At 42.5% G+C, this 22,040-nt stretch overlaps 1 protein-coding gene and 1 long non-coding RNA gene across 5 annotated transcripts in view; one reads left to right on the top strand and one right to left on the bottom strand.

Annotated features, from left to right (window-relative positions):
* Nucleotides 1–9,762: 9,762 nt before the first annotated feature.
* Nucleotides 9,763–17,516, bottom strand: LOC139074117 (uncharacterized). Its single transcript, XR_011523570.1, has 2 exons — nucleotides 16,942–17,516; nucleotides 9,763–10,871 (listed from the first exon to the last, which is right to left on the bottom strand). It is a non-coding gene; the product is annotated as an uncharacterized lncRNA (long non-coding RNA).
* A 167-nt stretch (nucleotides 17,517–17,683) lies between these two features.
* YWHAE (tyrosine 3-monooxygenase/tryptophan 5-monooxygenase activation protein epsilon) overlaps nucleotides 17,684–22,040 on the top strand; it is a 41,376-nt gene continuing 37,019 nt past the window's right edge. The window contains exon 1 of one of the 4 annotated variants that reach the window (XM_008514776.2): nucleotides 17,684–17,859. In XM_008514776.2, coding sequence (XP_008512998.1) covers nucleotides 17,796–17,859 — 64 coding nt within the window. In that variant the 5' untranslated portion in view covers nucleotides 17,684–17,795. Of the gene's footprint in view, nucleotides 18,000–22,040 lie in introns of all 4 variants that reach the window. The other 3 variants (XM_008514777.2, XM_070562854.1, XM_070562855.1) reach the window with 3 other exon arrangements.

Below are 22,040 nucleotides of genomic sequence, written 5' to 3'. Positions count from 1 at the left end.
AGTCTTTAGTGGCCTCTTAATCATAAGATAGAATCTACGTTCCATAGAATGGCCTAGATAGCAGTGCTGACCTCTCCTTCAACCTTTCTTGTTCTCTGAGCTCCCAGTAGGCTTTGCTTTTAGCTCCTCAGGTGGGCGAGCCCTTCCCATTCTAGGAAGCCCCATCCTTTCCCCACCTCCCTCCCCCAAACTGACTGACTCTCTTGGTTTCAGCTGAAGTATCACTTCCTCAGAGGTGCTTTCCCTGAACCCCTAGATCCCATCCCTAATTATCATATCACATCGTTCACCTTGCGCTCCTCAGCTTATATACTTCTGTGATGATTTCATTCCCTCTCCTCTGTTAGACTATAAATCAACTCAAGCAGGGTGGGAGCCACATCTGATTTGCTCATCATTCCGTCTCCAGAGCGCAGCACAGAGCCTGGCTTACAGCAGACAATGCATATTTGTTGAATGAATAATATTTTCCTCAGCAGGGCTTGAGTGCTGGGGAATAGGGACGCAGCCAGTTACCTCTCAGTGGCTGTCCCAAGCAACCCTCATCCTGTGTATGCACTAAGACTAGGTTCATTTTAGTAATGGTCAGAGGAGAACTCATTTAGGAAGGTCCTTCTGTTGCCAAAACATGAAACGCTCTTTAAAGCCCAGTCTCAAGAGTTTAAGTGCTTCCCTGTGGCCATGTCCCTTTTCCTTTCCCTAGAAAGAGAGGTGACTGGATCACTTAGAGGAGAGCTGTATTCATACAATGAAGATTACTCACTGGTTCTATCTTATTTTTAATTTCTAGCTTTAGCCATAGTTTTAAAAAGGCTGAATCCCATTGCTTAAAATGTCCAGATTGTAAATTATTTTCTAAAATGCCAATTGTATTGGAAGTAGCTTAATAAGACTAACCACTATTCAAAGTAATTACTTCTTAACGTGTTATCATTTAGGTCTTTTAATAACATTCACCTCAGAGGCAGCAAACTCAAGAAAGCGACTAATGGGGGGCCGGCACGGTGGCCAAGTGGTTAAGTTCGCGCACTCCGCTTCAGCGGCCTGAGGTTTCACCAGTTCGAATCCTGGGCGCGGACATGGCACTGCTCATCACATGTCACAACTACAAGGACCCACAACTAACAATGCACAACTATGTACCGGGGGCTTTGGGGAGAAAAAGGAAAAATAAAAAATCTTAAAAAAAAAAAACAAAAACAGCAAGCAACTAACGGGCAGGGTCCTTGTGAATTCTCTCTGTGCATTATGGTAAAGGGCATGACCCCGTTCTAATATCAAAATGGATTGGAAGTAGCAAAAATTCACTTGCATTTGGGGCCCAAATCCTTTTAGGAGCCTTGTGATATAGCAAGAAAAAAGGAGAAAGCCAGATCCCACCCCCAAAAGAGAATGTAACAAGAGGAAGTGATTTATTTAAATTCTTTGGCCATTTCTTTTCTCCTACTAGAATCAAGGTTCTTCCTCTACTTTCACTTTTTCTTTTGAATAAAAATTTGCCCCAGTTTCTCATTTTCCTTGTTAGGCATGCCTGTGGTATTAGGTTTATGTCTAAACCAGCTAGTTGCTTCTTGTGCTTTAGCTGAGCTCTGCCATATGATCAAGGGCAGTCTTTTTTTGTTGTCATGGCAACCGACATTTACATAAGCAAGAACTGGGGAAAAACATTTGGAATGATTTGTGGTAAATTTCATCGTAATAGAAACATACAACACCAACTTGGGCTACCAGCTAGAATTTGGAACAACAGAATGGATTTTTCCTGTTCTTTTTAATGAGATCTATTTCATTAGGTACCATTTTTGGCTATCAAAAAAACTGCAATACTTAGGAAAAAAAAGGAATGAATGTGATGATCTTTAATTCTGTCCTTAATCATATTTTCAGTAGCATTTAAGTTGGGGACAGGGGTGTGGTGGTTCTTCTAAAGCAGAGGTTATTGATCTAGAATCTTTTGATCCCTAGATTCACAGATAGATTCATAAGGGGTGTGGCAAAGATTGCTCACTCAAATCCATGTTCTCTTCTTCCTGTGCACACTGCTCAACTACGTTTCCCAGGCTCCCTTGCCATTCCATATGACCATGTGACCAGATTCAGCCAGTGGGCTGTATACAAAGTACCTGCACCACTTTCAGGCCTGGCCTATAGAAACCTCCCACAGGTGCTCCTCCATGCTCTTCCTTTCCATCAGGCTGGAATGGAGATGACACTCAGGCAGAGTCTTCATCCACCTGAGCTCTAAATAACTACATGGAGAAGGGGCTCTCCAACTTAGTGACTGGCTTAGTTAGCAAGAAAGAAACTTCTCTTCAACTATTATATGTTTTAAGGTATAACAGTTACTGCAGTTAGCCTACCCTGACTAATACAAGGGAGTTGAATTGGTTAGTTGAGAGGTTAACCAACTGGCATGTTGTAATGATCGCATGATGCCAAAGCTTTGTAGAAATCCATAAGATGCTTCAGGCACCTCAGATAACCAACGAATAATCCTTTAAGTATGTCCCATGTAATATCTGAAATTGAAATTTAACTGGGCATCCTGTATTTTTATTTGCTAAATCTGGCAGCTCTATCCCTGGTCTGCCCTTTAGAGAAACACTGCTACAGGACTGCTGCTCTTTCCTCCAGGGGAATAGAATTCCTTCTGAAGCATAAATAATCCATACCAGGACAGCTGGGGCCAACCAGCTCATTCCATAGCTCACATTCTTGTCATCTTTGCTTATTGCTTTATGTCCCCCTAATCACCTCTCATTTTGTTACTGGCATCCTCACACTGTACTGGGTCTTCTCTTTTTTTGGACTTTACTGCATCTTTGAAGCTCTTGCCATCCTGTTATGTTCCCTACCCTTTTTACTGTCATCAACCAACCTTCCTCTCATTTATGAAAGATTTTGACATCTGGCTCACAGTATTTCTTCACCCCAAGACCTGCTATGATCTAAGGTGACACAGCCAACACCTTAGCCTCTCATTTTTTGACCAACTCAAATCCACTATTTTGTATGTTACATCCCTGGAATTTTAGATATCTTACTCTCTAACCACTACCTTCTAGCCTTCCAATTCTCACACTGTTTTCCCAAAGTCCTTGTTCTTCAATTTCGAGGAGTCTTCTAGTGCCTAAACTCAACTATCAGCCACCTCTTATCCTTCCTTTTTTTCAAGTTAGATAATGAACAAACATATAAAATATTGTCAGGTCTTAGACATATTCAACTGCCTACAGGATGTTTCTATTTGCGTGTCCTGAAAACACCTCAAATTCAACATATTGCAAAATGAATTAATCATCCCTTCCCCCATCTGCTCCTCATCCACATTCCCTATCTCAATGTCTATCACCATTTGGCAAAGCCAAAAACCTGGGGACCATCTTTTATTCCTTCCTCTCATTCATTATCCCATTTCTGGTCATTTACCAAGTTCTAATTCCTGAGCATCTGAAATCAGTCCACTTATCTGCATCTCCGCTGCTCCTACCTTAGTTCGAACTGCCGGTGTCTCTCATCTGGATGAACTCAACAGTCATCTAACTGGTCTCTTGCCTCTAGTTTCGGCCCCACCAATCCCTCTGTCACATTGCAGCCCTAGTGAGCTTCCTATAACTCATATTATATTCTCTTTCAGCAGATATCAAAACTCTCTGCAAAGGGATGCAGAGCTCTTTATGTTTTAGTTCCTGCTTCTCTTTCTAGCCCCACCTCTCCTCATTCTCTTTTGTGTACTCTGGGCTCTAGCCATAATGAATTTCTTGTCCTTAGTTTACTTGACCCACCTGCTCGCCCCTCTAGACTTTTGTGCAGTCCGTACCTCTATCTGGCTCAACTTCTCCCTCATCTTCAATTACTGGTCTTATCTGACACTCTAATTTGGGTTATCCATATCCTCTCTTGGCATATCCATATCCGTATCCATATCCTCTCTTGGCAATATGTGCTTACTGAACTGAAATTGCCTGTGCATGTGTCTGTCACAAGACCAAGATTGCTCACTGTTATATTTCCAACACCAAGCCCTGCTTGACACACAGCAGATCCCCAGGGTGCCTATTTTCAACAACAGAATGAAAAACATAGTTAGGCTAGAGGTCATCAAAAGCCAAGTGGGAGGGATGGGTAGTTACAATCCTAGCGACTTAAGAAAGTTATGATCATTTAGCGTTTGCAGCAAAATAAACCACACCAATACCAATACTTAGTGGCTTAAAACAACAATCATCTATCTTACAATTCTCCAGCTCAGCAATTTGGGTTGTGCTCAGCTGGGCAGCTCTTCTGGTCTGGGCTAGTCTCACTCATACATTTCAGGTCAGCTTCTCGTTGGCTGGGGGCTGGCTGGTCTTGGATGCCCTCAGCTGACTCAGCGGACAGGTTTTTTTCGTTTTTTGAGGAAGATTAGCCCTGAGCTAACATCTGCTGCCAATCCTTGTCTTTTTGCTGAGGAAGCCTGGCCCTGAGCTAACCTCTGTGCCCATCTTCCTCTACTTTATATGTGGGACACCACCACAGCATGGCTTGCCAAGCAGTGCCATGTCTGCACCCGGGATCCAAACTGGCAAACCGTGGGCCGCTGAAGCAGAACATGTGAACTTAACCGCTGCGTCACTGGGCCGGCCCCTCAGCTGACAGTTTTTATCTCTGCTTTGTGTGATCTCCTGTCCTCCCACAGGGTGGCCTGGACTGGTTCTCATGGCTATTGACAGAGTTCCAAGAGAATACATGGAATCACACAAGCCCTCTCAAGGCCTAGCCTTAGAACCGACACAATGTCAATTCCACTGCATTCTATCAATCAAAGCAAGACACAAGGCCAGATTTAAGGAGTGAGGAAATAGACTCCAGCTTTTTTTTCTTTTCTTTCTTTCTTTCTTTTTTTTTTTGCTGAGGAAAATTAGCCCTGAGCTAACATCTGTTGCCAATCTTCCTGTTTTTCTGCTTGAGGAAAATTAGCCCTAAGCTAATATTTGTGCCAGTCTTCCTCCACTTTATATGTGGGTCACCACCACAGCACGGCTGATGAGTGGTGTAGGTCTGCACCTGGGATCCGAACCCGCAAACCCATGCCACCATAATGGAGAGTGCTGAACTTAATTAACCACTACGCCATGGGGCCAGCCCCAGACTCTACCTCCTGATAGGAGAAGCTATATAGTCATATTACAAAGGGGTGTGGATATAGGAAGAGTGAAGAGTTGTGGCCATTTTTGCAATCTACACAGCTACCCTATAATAAGCAAAGAAACTATTTAAAACATGCAAAGGAGCACAGATTACTAGGCTGCGTCATCACTGTATGAGTCAATACCCAAACGTTCATCGTTTTTCTTCATTTTATTTTGTAACTTGAAAGTTTTGCACATGTAAGCATGATTTTTAGTATCTGCCAGTAGGTAGGTCTTTGGAACTGGGGTGGAGACAATTTGAGAAGAAAGGCACATGGGAAAATATCACTGAGAATGAAGACAGTCAGCTTCACAAGGGATGATGTTCCACTTTATTAACTTTTATCTGTGGCATCTCACATGATTAGCACATGGAAAACACTCACCAAATATTTGGTGATGAATAGTAGTAAACCTCTATTTCCTATTGTAAAGAAGAACCAACTGTTGGGGCCACCCCCATGGCTGAGTTGTTAAGTTCGCATGCTCCACTTCAGTGGCCCGGGGTTTCACTGGTTCGGATCTGGGTGCAGACCTAGCACTGCTCATCAAGCCATGCTGAGGTGGCGTCCCACAGAGCACAACCAGAAGGACCTACGGCTAGAATATATGACTATGTACTGGGGGGCTTGGGGAGAAAAAGAAAAAAAAAAGATTGGCAACAGATGTTGGCTCAGGTGCCAATCTTTGAAAAAAAAAAAAAGGAAGAACCAAATGTCTGGTCTTACTAGCAATGCTGCTGCCTGTGACTGCGGGTTATGCCCTTCCCAAGGACATGTCGGGCAGGGAGGAGTGAAGCTGAAATCCACCCTACCCTACGCTCTGCTGGCTAAGAGGCAGGCCTGGTCCCTGGCTTTGTCTGCCTGCAGGGGGCATCATTTTCAATTCAAAGGCACACTCTGCTTGCTAAGCAGTGAGCCCCTAGGGATGCATCTGTGTGGATGGGGCACCTATTTTATGTCTCACAAAAGTTCCCTGTGGGCTAGTAGGGCCCTGATACTCAACCTAAAGTAGCTGAGAACCCGTTACTGAGGAATATGAGATGGCACAAAATGCACAAAGCAAGAAAATAAAGTAAGCACAAAACTAGAGACACTATTCGTATAAATGGATCAGGATAAATGAATGAAGGATTGAGAGAAAGAGAAGCAAGAAAAAACAAAAACCGAGTTAATATGTCTGAATCAAATGCAGAAACTGAGAGCTATTTAATAGAATGACCAGAACAGTGAAGCACACAAAATATGATTTGTTTCTATAAAAGGCAAATCTATAGAGACAGAAAATAGATTAATGGTTGCCTGGGGCTGAAAGCAGGAATGGAGATTGACTGTAAATGGGCTCAAAGTTTCACTTTAGTGTGATGGAAATGTTCTAAAATTAGGTTGTGGTTATGGTTGTACAACTCTGTAGATACACTAACATTCATTGAAATGCATGCTTAAAATGGGTGGATTTTATGGTGTGCAAATTATATTTCATAGAGCTGTTTAAAAATATGGTCTCTTATCAGTGTTAGCATCACTAAAAGTGAACAAGACATTGTGTATCTCTGATCTGATACAACAGGAAGCTCACAGCAAGCACTACCACTGAGGCATTCAAACCAAAAAATTTGAACCTGACTCTCATCCAGCTGTTTACAGGAAATATGAGGAATAGAGGAACAAGTTAAATAACACCACAAGGAAGTGAATGAACAAATCCAGAATGTGAGATATTCTACAAGACAAATGGCCCAGTTACTTCTCAAGTAAATGGCATGAAAAAGAAAAAGGACAGGAAGGGAAATATGGATAAAAAGGGACTTAAGAGACCCTATCAACTGATGCACTGTGTGAACTTAGTCTGTATCCAGATTCAGGTAAACTCATTGGAAAAAGACAGTTGAGATGATCATGGGAAATTGAACATGGACTAGATATTAAATGACATTAAGAAATAAATGTTGGTGGGGCCGGCCCCGTGGCCCCGTGGTTAAGTTCACATGCTCTGCTTTGGCAGCCCAGGGTTTCGCCAGTTCGGATCCTGGGTGCAGACATGGCACTGCCGGTCAGGCCATGCTGAGGTGGCGTCCCACATGCCACAACTAGAAGGACCCACAACTAAAAAAATATATATGCAGCTATGTTGGGGGGGCGGATTTGGGGAGAAAAAGCAGAAAAAAAAAAAAGATTGGCAACAGTTGTTAGCTCAGGTGCCAATCTTTAAAAAAAAAAAAATGGAAAAAAAAAATAAAGAAATGTTGGGCCAGCCCGGTGGCACAGCAGTTAAGTCTGCATGTTCCACTTCAGCAGCCTGGGGTTCACTGGTTCGGATCCTGGGTGTGGACCTACACACCATGTGTCAAGCCATGCTGTGGCAGGCGTCCCACATATAAAGGAAGATGGGCACAGATGTTAGCTCAGGGCCAGTCTTCCTCAGCAAAAAGAGGAGGATTGGTGGCAGATGTTAGCTCAGGACTAATATTCCTCAAAACAACAAAAAAAATTAAAATCTTTAAAAAAACGAAATAAATGTTAATCTTGTTGATGATATGATATTCTGGTTATATTAACAAATCTGTTAGTAATACTGTGGAAGAGAAAATAATGGTCCCCCAAAGATGTCCACATCCTAATCCTTAGGACCTGTGAATATGTACCATACACGACAAGAGGGATTTTGCAGTTGTGATTAAGTTAAGGACCTTGGCATGGGGAGATTATCCTGGATTATCCGAGTGAGCCTAATGCAATTACATGTGTCTTTATAAGATGCATGCAAGAGTAGTCAGAGTCAGAAAAAGGAGATGTGACAACAGAATGGATGTTGCAATGAGGCACTTTTGTTTTTTGGGCTTTTTTTCCTTCTTCTCCCCAAAGCCCCCCAGTACATAGTTGTATATTCTAGTTGTAGGTCCTTCTAATTCTGCTGTGTGGGACGCCGCCTCAGCATGGCTGGATGAGTGAAACCCTGGGCCCCGCCGAAGCAGAGCATGCAAATGAAACCACTCGGCCACAGGGCCAGCTCAGCAATGAGGCACTTTGAAGACGGAGGAAGGGGCAACAAGACAAGGAATGCAGGCAGACTGTAGAAGCTGGAAATGCCAAGGAAACACATTCTCCTCTAGACCCTCCTGAAGGGACACAGCTCTGCTGACACCTTGATTTTAGGACTTCTTAGCCCCTAAAACTATAAGATAATAAATTTTCATTGTTTTAAGCCACAAAGTTGTGGTAATTTGTTACAGCAGTAATAGGAAAATATTACAAATATCTTCATGAATATAGCCTTTGGTTCAGTCGAATTATTTTTAGCACAGACTCCCAGGAGTAGGATTACTGGGTCATGGCTAATACCACATCTGAATATATGCTTTCCAAAGGGTGTTGTATGTCCCGCACAGCAATGTGAATGCATTTAACACTACTCAACTGTATACTTAACAATGGTTAACATGGTGAATTTTATAATGTATATTTTACCACAATGAAAATAGTTTAATTTAGAAATTAAGTAAATTTTGTAAAAGGTATAGCTCAGTTACTTTTTTGTACATTTTTATTACAGTGAGAATGACTATATTTACATTTATTTACCCCTCGAATTTCCTCATGTATGAATTATCAGGTTATGTCCTTTCCATATTTTATTTATTAGATTTATTGTTTATTCAAATACTCCACTTTTGCTTTTCTTTCAATGCTGAAAAAGCATTGTTCCACAGATCTGATAGATTTTTTTTTTAATTCTCTCTTGCCTCTTTTTTATTTAATTCAATTTATTTATTTATTTGAGGAAGACTACCTCTGAGCTAACATCTGCCGCCAATCCTCCTCTTTTTTGCTGAGGAAGACTGGCCCTGAGCTAACACCCGTGCCCATCTTCCTCTACTTTATATGTGGGATGCCTGCCACAACATGGCTTGACAAGTGGTGTATAGGTCCGCACCCGGGATCTGAACCAGTGAACTCTGGGCTGCCGAAGTGGAATGTATGAACTTAACCGCTGCGCCACTGGGCTGGGCCCCTGACAGATAATTTATTCTATTTTATACTAGTATTTCTATAAGTTGGTTTTTAAACTTACCTCATTAAATTTAAAAAATAAATGATATTAACTCAATAAAAATTTTTTAAAAAATGATGAATAAAGTATAGACCTAACTTCTTTCTAATTTACTCTTATCCTCAAGCCACTTATTAGATAATCCTTTCCTATTCCTGTGTCATGGAATCCTGAGAGGTTTGGAAGTGATAGGTTTTGCATGTGATCTGGAGAATGGTGGAATCTTTATCTGAACCAGCCACAAATATAGAAGGATGCAGATGTGAAGGATTGCTCACGTGCTCACGCTTCTCTGGGCACCTGACAGGAGGCTTGTGGAGAGATGGCAGCACTGAGAGGAAGTGCCAAGAAAGCCCTGTGTACTCCCATCTTTCGGAATAATGAGAACATAGGTATTTTCCTGAGGGTCAAATGGACACGACAGTAAGTTGCGGGGCTGCACCCTCTTGCCTGTAACCTACCAAGAGGGGAAGTCCTGCAGAACCTGCCTCCGAACTCACACAGATGTCCCCAGGAGAGCCAGTCAATGGCTGGCCAAACATGGGTCCATATTAGGAAATTTATTAATATAGTTAGCTATATTTAGTCATTAAAGAAGAAACCATAGTAAAAATAGAGCCTGAAAAATCATCTGGGAAAAGCCAACACATTTTTTAACACTCTTGCCAAATTAGAAATAGGAGAATCTCTTTAGCTTGATAAAAAACTATTTAGGGGCCGGCCCGGTGGTGCAGCAGATAAGTGCGCACGTTCCGCTTTGGCGGTCCGGGTTCACCAGTTTGGATCCCGGGTGCAGACATGGCACTGCTGCAAGCCATGCTGTGGTAGGCGTCCCACATATAAAGTAGAGGAGGATGGGCATGGATGTTAGCTCAGGGCCAGTCTTCCTCAGCAAAAAGAGGAGGATTGGCAGCAGATGTTAGCTCAAGGCAAATCTTCCTCAAAAAAAACACACAATTATTTATCAGAAACCAATAGTAAACATCACCCATAACGGTGAAATATTAGAGATGTTGCCATTAAAATCAGGAATTCAACAATAACATCCATTTTTATCTCTCTTATTCAATATTTCTCTGAAGCTCCATGTCTATGCAACAAGAAGTGAGAAGTAAATAAGAACAATCCATGTTATAAAGGAAGAGAAGAAAATTTCAGTAGTTCGCTCTGAATAGCCAACCCAATTAACAGAAAATTATTAGAACTAATAAGAAAGTTCAGTAAGGTAGTTGGATGCAAGATAACTATTCAAAAATCATTAATTCTCATACATACCAGCAGTAACAATCAGAAAAGAAAAGCAGGGGAGATCCTATTTATAATATCAGTAGCCTCCTAAATACTTAGAAACAGAATTAACTAGAAATATTAGACCTCTATAAAACTAACTATACAAATATAATTAAGATCATACAAAAGAGACTTGGAAAAAATGGGAGAAATGTATTCCTGAGTGGGAAGGCTCATTTTTGAAAATATTTCCCAATTCTCCCCTAATTAATCTATATAAATTCAGGGCAATTCCAATCAAAATAAAAATGAATCTTGAGAGAACTTCTCAATTTGAAAATGAATGAAATTTTTAAAAAAAACTTTATCTTACCAGATATGAAGACGTACTATCAAGCTGTTGTAACGCATAATCTCATACTGAAACAAGCAGAGACAAACAGGTCAGTGGAACTAAATAGATTCTACAACAGACATAGGAAAACTTGGTACATAGTGAAGATGCATTTCAAATCAGTTTGAGAAATTATGGATTTTTAAAATGGCATTATGCCTATTGATTTTTTTTAAGATCTCCATCTTTCCAATACACACAATTTCAATTATATCAAAGATCTAAATGTTAGAAGCAAAATTATAATAGAAGCAGAAGAATAGGTGGATATTTTTGTACTGTTGAATGTCGGGGAGACAAAGTTTGACACAAAATTGGGAAGCCCAAAAGGAAAAGATTGAGGGATTGGACTACAAAATATTTGAAACTTCTCTAATTTAAAAGTAAGCATAAGGGCCTTGCATACTATATATACAAGGTAAAAAAAAGTTAAATTCAGGGGCCAGCCCTGTGGCCTAGCGGTTAAGTTCAGCACATTCTGCTTTGGCAGCCCAGGGTTGGTTTCCTGGTGTGGACCTCCACCTCTTGTCATCAGCCATGCCATGGTGGCAACCCACAGAAAAAATAGAGGAAGACTGGCATAGATGTTAGCTCAGGGCTAATCTTCCTCAGGAAAAAAAAATTCAAAAAGATATAAAATAAAAATAATTAGCCTATTTTATACATAAAAACACAGTAATAGGCTTTTTTTAAAGCATTAAATTGCAAGCTCCTGGAGCAATGACTAATCATATTTTTTTAACGTTTTATTTCCTTCTTGTAGTACTTAGTACATTGCCATGTATCTGTGGATATTCTACTCAAGACAGGTCAAGTGAGTTCTTGTTTCTATTAAGGCAAATTCTTCAATAAAGTTGAGAGACTCATACTTAAGGATGTGACCAAGTGACCTGACGATTGTTTTAAAGGATTTTCAGTGGAGCGTGACGTATCCATGAACACAGCAGCGGCAGGAAGTGCAGTGCCGTACGGCGAGAGCCACCTCAGTACAGCACCACGACCTTTTATATGTTTTTATAATCCCCGATGCTATATAAAAATGTTTCTGTTTATATTTCTGTTGCCCTATCAACAATTTCTATCCCTGTGAGTTCTGTTTGTTGAGAGAACAGGCAGTACAGTCAGAAAATCAATCTAGGTTTAAGATTTCTCCCTTCTTGGCAGTTTCCTAGGGAGAGGCACCTTTGGATAGACTCCAGCCAGTCTTGGGAGACGCTGTTCAGGAGAGAAGATCCAGTAGTTAAAAGGGGGTTACCCCTGATCTCTGCATGTCCGTGACAGTCCTGTGGTCAAGCTGGCAGCAGATCGATTTTTTGGGGGTGGGGGGCTGTTTGTGAACTTGTGGACCAACTTTCTTATTTGGCCACCCCTACTGGTCACTCATTTCTCTTAAATGACCACCCTCTATCTCTTAACTACTATTCTTCTCAAGAGTAGCCTACACTGTCTGCTTCCACTTTCTCACCTTCTTTGTGCTTCAACCAAATGCAGTCTGGCTTCCAAAATCCTTTCGAAACTGCTCTTGAAGGTCACTAATGACCTAATTGCTATATCCAATGGCTTTTCCTCAGTGCTAATCTTGATGTCTCTGCAGAATTTAATACAACTGACCACCCCTTTATTTTTGAACTCTTCTCACTTGTATTTTATGACACTAACTTCTCCTGATTCTCACTCAAGCTTGAACCATAGAAATATTAATAAATACAGATAATGTTAATTGAGCATCAGGTACTTTCCTGGAATCTCCCACTTAATTCTCATTTATATGAGGAAAATATCACCCCCATTTTATGAGTGAGAAAACTGAGGCTTAAAGAAGTTGAGTAACTGGCTCTTCTTGCACAGGTGGTAAAGAGCCACTGAGTCTAAGGAGTCCAGGAGCAGAGCCCAAGATCTTGGCTGCTGTGATGTATCCAACAGAGCTGGAAGGGATTTCTAGAGGTCAGCAAACTCAGCTGCTGCTTCTGCAAAAAATGCCATTGGATTTTGATCTGGATTGCCTTGAATCTGTAGCTCACTTTGGGTAGTATTGTTGTCTTAACAATCCCGAATCTTCCAATCAAAGAACACAGAGTGTTTTCCCATTCATTTAGATCTTCTCTAAATCCTTTCAGCAGTGTTTTGTAGTTTTTCATGTAAAAGTCTTTCAACTCCTTGGTTAGTTTATTCCTAAGTATTTTATTCTTTTTTCTTCTTTTTTGGAGGATTAGCCCTGAGCTAACATCTGCTGCCAATCCTCCTCTCTTGCTGCGGAAGAGTGGCCCTGAGCTAACATCCGTACCCATCTTCCTCCACTTTATATGTGGGACGCCTGCCACAGCACGGCTTGCCAAACGGTGTCACGTCGGCACCTGGGATCCAAACGGGTGAACCCCGGGCCTCCGAAGCGGAACGTGCACACTTAACCGCTGTGCCACTGGCTGGCTCCTGATTGATTTTCTTGAAACAGCCTTGCATTCCTGGTTGAAATCCCACTTAGTCATGGTGTATAATCCTTTATATATGCTGCCGAATTTACTTTGCTATTATTTTGTTGAAGATTTTTGCATCTATATTCAGAAAGAGTATTGGTCTGTAGTTTTCTTTTCTTGTAGTGTCTTTGGCTTTGGTATTAGAGGCCAGGTAATGCTGGTCTTAACAGAATGAGGTAAGAAGTGTTTTCTAGGGGCAGGCCCAGTGGCTGAGTGGTTAAGTTCGCGTTTCTTTTTTCTCCCCAAAAATGAAAAAATAAAATTAAAAAAAAAGAAAGAAGTGTTCTCTATTTTTCAGAAGAGTTTAAGAAGGATTGGTGCTAATTCTTCTTTAAATGTTTGGTAGAATTCACCATTGAAGCCATCTGGTCCTGGGATTTCTTTGTTGGGAGATTTTTTTCCATTCCTCTTTTTTTTGTGGTAAAATATACATAAAATTGACCATTTTTATCATCATTTAGTGTACAGTTCAGTGGCATAAGTATGTACATTCGCATTGTTGTGCTGTTTGGAAGTTTTTGGTTACTGATTCAATCTCCTTACTTGTTATACATCTATTCAGATTTTCTATTTCTTCTTGAGTCAGTTTTGGTAGTTTGTATGTACTATGACTGTTTCTACACACAACACTTCTTTTTTTTTTTTAAGATTTTATTTATTTCCTTTTTCTCCCCAAAGCACCCCAGTACATAGTTGTATATTCTTAGTTGTGGGTCCTTCTAGTTGTGGCATGTGGGACACCACCTCAGCATGGCTTGATGAGTGGTGCCATGTCCACGCCCAGGATCCGAACAGGCAAAACCCTGGGCTGCCACAGCAGAGCACATGAACTTACTCACTTGGCCATGGAGCTGGCACCCACACAACACTGCTGATACCAAATGTGTGGATTTTTCCACATCAAGCAATTTTCCATTTCTCTGTGGACACCAACTGGGTGTCCTACAACTTACTTCAATTCTGACACTACCTGGAGTTACCACAGAACCACAAGACTGAGGTTAAGGGGTCAGTCCCACAAGATTACCCTTTACTTCAGACACCAATCTCAAGGGCTGGTCCCGAGGTTATCCACACTTCTTTCCGACTTGGTTACAAATTGGGAGTGCCCACAACCTCTTCCTCACGTTTGATAATTTGCTATAACAACGGCTCACAGAACTCAGGGAAGAATTCTACTTACTCTTACTGGTTATTATAAAGGATATTATAAAGGATATGAATCAACAGTCAGATGAAGAAACACATAGAGTGAGGCTTGGAAGGGTCCCAAGCACAGGAGCTTCCATCCCTGTGAGGTACGGGATGTGCCACCCTCCTGGCACAGATGTGTTCACCGACCTCCTGAGCCCTGTTGCTTAGGTTTTTTATGGAGGTTCCATTACCTAGGCATGATTAAGTCATTGGCCATTGGTGACTGACTCAATCTCCAGCCTCTCTCTCAACCCTGGAGGTCAGAAGTGGGGTGGGTAGGGTTGAAAGTTCTAATCCTCTAATCATATTTGTTTCCTCTGGCAACCGACCCTGAAGCTATCTAGGGGAATACCAAGAGTCACCTCATTAGCATAAACTCAGGTATGATTGAAAGGGGCTTATTATAAATAACAACAGAAGCTCCTCACCCCTATCACTTGGGAAATTACAAGTGTCTTAGGAACTCTATTCCAGGAACCAAGGACAAAGATCAAATATGCATTTCTTATATCATGATGTCACAGTGTGTTTCTAGGAATGTCTCCATGTCATTTGTTATCCAATTTATTGGCATACCATTGTCAATAACACTCCCTTACAATCCTTATTTCTGTAAGGTCAGTAGTAATATCCCCACTTTCATTTCTGATTTTAGTAATTTGTCCTCTTTTTTTCTTAGTCAATCTATCTAAAGGTTTTTCAATTTTGTTAATCTTTTCAAAGAACTAAATTTTGATTTGTTGATTTTTTTCTATGTTATTTATCTTCACTTTAATCTTTTTTCTTTCTTTCTTTCTGCTACCTTTGGGTTTACTTTGTTCTTTTTGTAGTTCCTTAAAGTGTACAGTTAGGTTACTAATTTGAGATCTTTCTTTTTTCTCCCCAAAGCCCCGGTACATAGTTGCATATCCTAGTTGCAGGTCATTCTAGTTCTTCTATGTGGGACGCTGCCACAGCATGGCTTGATGAGCAGTGTGTAGGTCTGTGCCCAGGATCTGAACAGGTGAACCCTGGGCAGGTGAAGCGGAGCATGGAACTCAACCACTCCTCCACAGGGCTGGCCACCGAGATCTTTCTTTTTAATGTAAGCATTTACAGCTATACATTTCCTTCTTAGTACTATTTTTACTGCATCTCATAAGTTTTGATATATTGTTTTGTTTTTATTCATCTCAAGATATTTTCTAATTTCCCTTGTGATTGCTTCTTTGACCCATCAGTTATTTGAGTGTTATTTAACTTCCACATGTATGTTAATTTCCAGTTTTCCTTCTGCTATTGATGTCTAGCCTCGTTGCATTGTAGTAGGACAAGATATTTTGTATAATTTCAATCTTTTTAAATATTTATTAAGATCTGTTTTGTGGCCTAACATATGATCTTCTGTTCCTTAAGTTTACAGATGAACAAGAAGTTCTGAGGTGAAATGACTTGCTGAAGGTCACACATTAATTTAGTTATAGAATTAGGATCAGAACCCAAGTCTTTGATTCTCAGTCTTCTACCACTGAAATTTGATGTTTGTTAAAAGTGTGAAGGGGCTTAATCTGGAGTGCCGTAAAGAGCCATCCAGTCTCCTTGCTGGCTCTTCTGCTTTCACTTATCTCTTAAGAGTAGGTATTCTCCAGGGTTTTGTGTATGGTCCTCTTCTACCTCTATACACTCTAGCTGCTTCCACAGCAGCCTCCCTTCAATTTAGAAGGCCAATCTCCGTTTCCAATTCCATGCTGGTTATTTCTACCTGGGCCAGTTTTCCTCCACTTTATATGTGGGTGACCACCACAGCATGACTGACAGTGGTGTAGGTCTGCACTGGGGATCCGCCGTGAACCCCAGACAAGCAGCGTGCAGAACTGACCCACCAGGCCACCTGCCGGCCTCTCTACCTGGGTGATCTTTGAGAACCTTAGAACCAACATGTGCTAAAAGGAACTCATGTCTCTCTCTGCATTCCATCAGCAAATTTTCCTAGTATTCCTATTTTTTGTTAATGGTATTGCCATTCATTATCTTAGTGACTCAGGGTGGGAAGATGGAAAGTTCATTTTAATTTTTTTTCCTCCCTCACAAGATCTCTACATTGGATCAGCTACAAACTCCTGTGGCTTCTCTCTGCAGTACTATTCCTACTTGTCCTTTCCTTACTATTGTCACTGCTACCATCGATTACCTTTTGCGTGCATTATTCTAATAGCCTGATCATTTATCCTCCTCTTTAATCACTGCTCTATACAACACATTAATTTTTCTAAAGGATAACTATGATGGTGTCATCCTCCAAGCGAAATCATAAAAAAAATAGCTTGTGCCGACTAATAAGGCTCAAACAACTTAGCTTGCCACCCAAGGCTCTTCCTAATTTGGTTCTGACCTACTTCTTACTCCACATTTACTGCAGACCCCACCACACAGCTTATGTTCTAGTTACCTGAGCTTCAGGATTGCAACAGAATATTGTATGGAGTGTAAGGTGCTGGGAATCCATTGGGAAGCAAAACAGACGAGGTCCTTTTCCGCGCGAAGCAATTTCCATTGCTGCCTCCTCAGTCTCAGTTTGATCTGGGTCCCAGTCTTCTGCACCTTGCACTGCAGCCCAGGTTCCTCTAACAACTTTCCTGTTCCTATCCACGGGGGCGGCCCCCAAGGGGAATCAGAAAGCCAAAGGGGAGGAGAAGAAAAAGACTGCAAAGTGCGAGGGTGAAGCGGCGGCGTGACAACTGGAGCCCCCTTGCCCCCACCAGCTACAGCAGGGCCCAGTCTTTACCCTGGGGTTAAAAGGGTCTAAACAGGCCCAGGATGGGGCTTGGCTGAGAAAGCAGGGCAAGCTGGCTTCAGCGAGGAAGGCCTGCCATTACAAAGACCGTTACAGCCTCAGGCGTTCTCGGCCCCTGGGCCGGGCCAGGCGCCGGCGCTCGCTCGGGCGCGGACCCTCTCGCCCACTGTGTCAGCAGCGGTCCGGGCCGGCCTCGCCTGCGGCCTTCCGCGCTCCCTCCCCGCAGTCGCAGTTCCCGCCTCGGCGCTCTGGCGCTCGCGGAGTCCACGGAGGAGGGGCGTCTAGCGGCTTCCAGTCTCTTCGGGCGCCGAGCTCCCGGATCCGCCCCCCGCGCCAGTTGCCAGGGAGCGGTTGCCATAGAGCTGAGCAGTTGTCCGCGTGCGCAGGCGGAAGTCCCGGATTGAGGCGCCGCCATTTTTGCTGCCCGGACGCGGAGAGTGAGGCTGAGAGAGTCGGAGACGCTATCCGCTTCCATCCGTCGCGCAGACCCTGCCGGAGCCGCTGCCGCTATGGATGATCGGGAGGATCTGGTGTACCAGGCGAAGCTGGCCGAGCAGGCTGAGCGATACGACGGTGAGTTGGGGGGGCAACGGGGGGCTGGAATTCTCGGACCCTCTGCCGCCGCCCACAGAGGCCGGGAGCAGGAGACAAAATGGCGGCATCGTCTCCGAGCCTGGCCCGGGGATGTGGATTCGGGAAGCAGGAAATGGCCTGTGGGTTCCCGGAGCGGTGGGAGGCTCCAGGCCCCGGAATGTGACCCTTTCTGCGTCCTCAGCTACAGACACTCTCGAGCCAAGAGGCCGAGGCGATAGGGTGGAGGAGTTGGTTGTAAAATGGCGGCTGGGGGGGAGGGCGAGTCCCGGGGCGGGGGAGGGGGAGGAGATGGCGGGTGCTGTCTCCGGGCGAGCAATCCCCAGGGGAGCTTCTGGGCCAGTCTTGGGGTGTGGAGAACAATTGGGTGGGGTGATGGGCGAAGAAACACTCGCCACATGGGGGAGAGTGGCGATCGGGAGCCGTAGCGCGGGCGCCTTTCAGGGAAATATGGCGGGTGGGGGCGGTGGCTTTTCCCCGGAGGCCCAATGTGGGGCGGCGGCTGTGGAGTCTCACAAAGGAGAACCTTTGCGAGCGGAGGGCTTCCTTGGGCGTGTGGTGGGCGCCGTCTGGGGTGAGGGTGGATCAGGGAGGGTGGCAATCGCTGCGCTTCATCCTTGGGCGGAGGCCAGCTGAGATGCTGCGATCGGATCTCGTCCCCTTAGGCCGGCACACCTTGGAGTGAGGGGTTTCAGGCTTGCCGTCCAGCCCCGCCGCCTTTTGGGGAGGTCTGGAAAAACCTCGCTCCCGCTCCGCCTCCTCGGGCTCAGCCCGGAGAGCCCGAAGTTCCCGTGATCGTTTTCTGGCTCCACAAGCTGTGGTTCTGGTGGATAAGACATTGAACGGGAAACAAGGAGACCATGACGCCTAGTCCCTTTGCACTGCCCGTGCCTCAGTCTACCAGTTAGTAAAAAGGATGACTTTCCTGATTACACGCCGCGTTAGGACAAATGGAAAGACCTGTTGGGAAATCAAGTGATTTCACATAACGTTTAGTAACTGTATTTTGGTTGACACCCCGGGCTTGCAGTGCGTGTTCATACTTCGTCGGGGATCCTGACCGATCCGAAGCGGCCCGTTGAGGCTTGGGTTTTTGGATTATGAACGTAGAGGGTCCCAGCAGATGCTCGCTTTTTTCCATTTTAAATAAGTGGTGTTATGTACAGATTGGAACAGTTGTTCTTTGTTACTTTCTCCTTGCCCCAAAGGTTTTTTCGTCGTTTTTCAGAACTTTTATCTGCATGGCTATTGTCTGTTCAGTGAGTCCCAGGCTGATTTTTCTTATTGCTTCTCCCCCCGTTTTGGACGTAGGTACTTCAGTTGCCTTCACATCCTTTAAACTGTAGTATTATAAAAAAATCATGTGTGTGGTTCTTTGGTTTTAACGGTGTTGTGGGGTGAGACATGGTTTGGAATCAAATGCCATACGTCTTTAGATTTTTCTTAATTACTTAAGCCTCTTTTTCAAAATGTTATGTAGGGCCTTTGAATGCCACTTTGGTAGTAAGAATAGCCTCAGGGCTAGTCTCAGTGTTATCATACATTAGGATTCAGGAATTGAAAATCAGGAGACAAGACCTCGAACTCAAACGTAGGAAAGATACTGCACTACATTTCATTTTGTCAGTCCTTAAATTGCTCTTTGTATTGAACCGGGTTCCTGTGGGGAGGGGGAGGGGAATAAGATGGGGAAGTACAGCTCAAGGTCAGGTTTGTCTTTATTTCACTGTCTAGAAGTCAAACAAATGGTTGTAGTGGAAGTTTTTTTTCTTCTTCCCCGTCATGCCCCAAATAGGTTCCCCTCTGAATCTACCAGTGTCCTTGGCAAGAGACGTGAAATTATATTTGAGTGCTTTCTGTTTTGTAGGTTTTTAGACTTTGAGTAAACTTGCTGTGATAACCAAAAAGGACGTAAGAGGAAGGTTTTTGTTTTAAAAACAGATTTGGAAGCACATGGTTGTAGCTCCCAAATAGTTGACAGTTTACTGGCAATCGTATTTTGGATTTGAGTGCTGAGGACTTTGACCAAAGCCCTTATTATTCAACATAGGACTGTGTAGATAAAGCCTTTTTATTACATTGTTTAAACCTTAGGTATCTCCTTCAGGATCTGCCAGGTGGGAAGGAACTCCTGCGACTGTTGGGTACAAGATGGGGAGGGGTTCATTGGAAAGCAAGAAGAGGACGACAGTCGTCAGGAATCAGCCTCTACCTGTGTCCACTCCTTTACTGGGTGCAATAATTCATTTTTCTTTGTGATGACAAAAAATGGTCCCATAGTTTAAGTTACCAAAGGATTTATCAGGTGTGGGGAGTGGCAGAAGGTGAGAGTGCACTTGAATGATTGATTTTGGATACTTGGATACAAATACTGGCTTTTTTCCTTGTTGTTGCAGTACCTTTATCTTTTGTTTTCCATGCTGTGTTGAACCTAATACTTCTTTGTATTGCTTAACTCTATGCTAGGGAATTGGAATCAATTTATATGGATTATTTAATGGTCCTGGAGGAAGAGCTAAGCTGTGTTCAGGAAAAGGACGCTTTTAGGTTGTGGATAGGATATATTGAAGTGAGTTTGGGGTTAGGAGTTCACCTTGAAGATTAAATCTAGCATCCCATCACTTAACAAGTCAATACATTAGGGAATAGTTTTTATGTCATTCGTAGCCATATTAAGTCCGTCCCATCACTTTTTAGCATTCCTGAACTAAGTCTTAACCTTCCCGTATATCTGAATCACATTAGTACAGAAAAGTTGGGAATACAGAGGGGGAAAAAAGATAAGTACTCCACATTTTTTGAGAGTAGAGGGGTTAGCATAAACTGTATTTGGGTCTGTGAGGTAGTTGCTGGCTTTGTCCTTTCCTCCCCTTTTTTCTGCTTGTGATGACTGGCTCCATGAGAGATGTAGGGGTAAAGTTCTGATGGTCACATTTGATTCACTTTCTTTGTGAATGCTTCAGCACGAGGAATGCTTCTGTTCTGAGTCATTTACTTGAGAGCTGTCCTTTTAAAACGCCAGAGCTCATTTTTAGCTTATTCTTGGTAGTCAGTGAAGGGTTTGGAGTATGTTTTGAATTAACTGCTTAATACATGTCTTGTTATGGAAAAAAAAAAAAAAAAGGATAATCTTAAATTAACTTTAGTAATGAGATTAAAAACACAGGGTAATTATTAATTCTTTGTAGGCCAGTAATCATTTTTGTTATTGCTATTTTGGTTAATGCTGAAATTAATTGCTTTTTCAGTTAGTGGAGTTAACTTTATTAAATACTTTTTCTCTCCTGCCTAAACATAAGCAAAATTGGATAATGCAATTTTTAAAATCCCTTTGACAGGTAACTTTTAGTCTTTGTATGTAAAGCAGATGCTCTTTCGTGTACGCTTTAGGCTTTTGTACGGTATTGTGTATGTTGATGTATTTCAGCCTGTTCTGTTGGCTCACGAAACTAGAATATAGTGAAATCTTGAATCATTGCAAGTTGAGGAGATGGGGTCAATTCTTAGTACTGTGGACGTTCCTAGGCCTCTTTTCCCCTTTATATGAAAACATGTCAGTTTGAATTCTGGGATGGGGAAGAACACTTATGGCAAGTATTAAACTGAGCAAATTGTGGATCCAGTAAGTACAGGCACACACATTGAAAGTCCGTGCAAACAAGTAGGCTTTTCATAATTGTTTTGTAACTTCGTCAAGGGAATATGAAATATTTAAAAAATTTCTTGACTTTAATCTGGTATCACAAGTGAAATTTCAGCGTAGTAAATTAATGTATCTAATTTACAAATGAGTTTCAAATACTTTAAGAAGCTGATCTGAAAGCAAGTTTTTTTTAAAAAGCGGGCTGTAAGGTTGATTTTCTGTGAATTTTTTTACCTTATGTTTAAGAGAGGGTGTGTGTTGTGTGTGTGTGTATTTAAACAGTAATGACAGGCGTAGGGTGAAGGTTAAATTTTTAAATTTTATGTGATGTCATATTTATGTAGAACTTCACACTTCACAGACCACTTTCACAAACATTTTCACTTATTTCATATAACATTGACCTAAGTAGTGGTCATTTCATTTTATTGTTCAGGCAAGTGAATTTGAGAAAATTGAGTGATTTTTTTTTTTTTTAATCACATGACTAGTTGGCTAGTAAATGACAAGTGACAAAGCC

Source organism: Equus przewalskii, chromosome 10 (assembly GCF_037783145.1).
Source record: "Equus przewalskii isolate Varuska chromosome 10, EquPr2, whole genome shotgun sequence".
Lineage (NCBI taxonomy): Eukaryota > Metazoa > Chordata > Mammalia > Perissodactyla > Equidae > Equus > Equus przewalskii.
The sequence above is the reverse complement of the archived record's forward strand: the minus strand, read 5'-3'. Positions and strand labels throughout refer to the sequence as shown.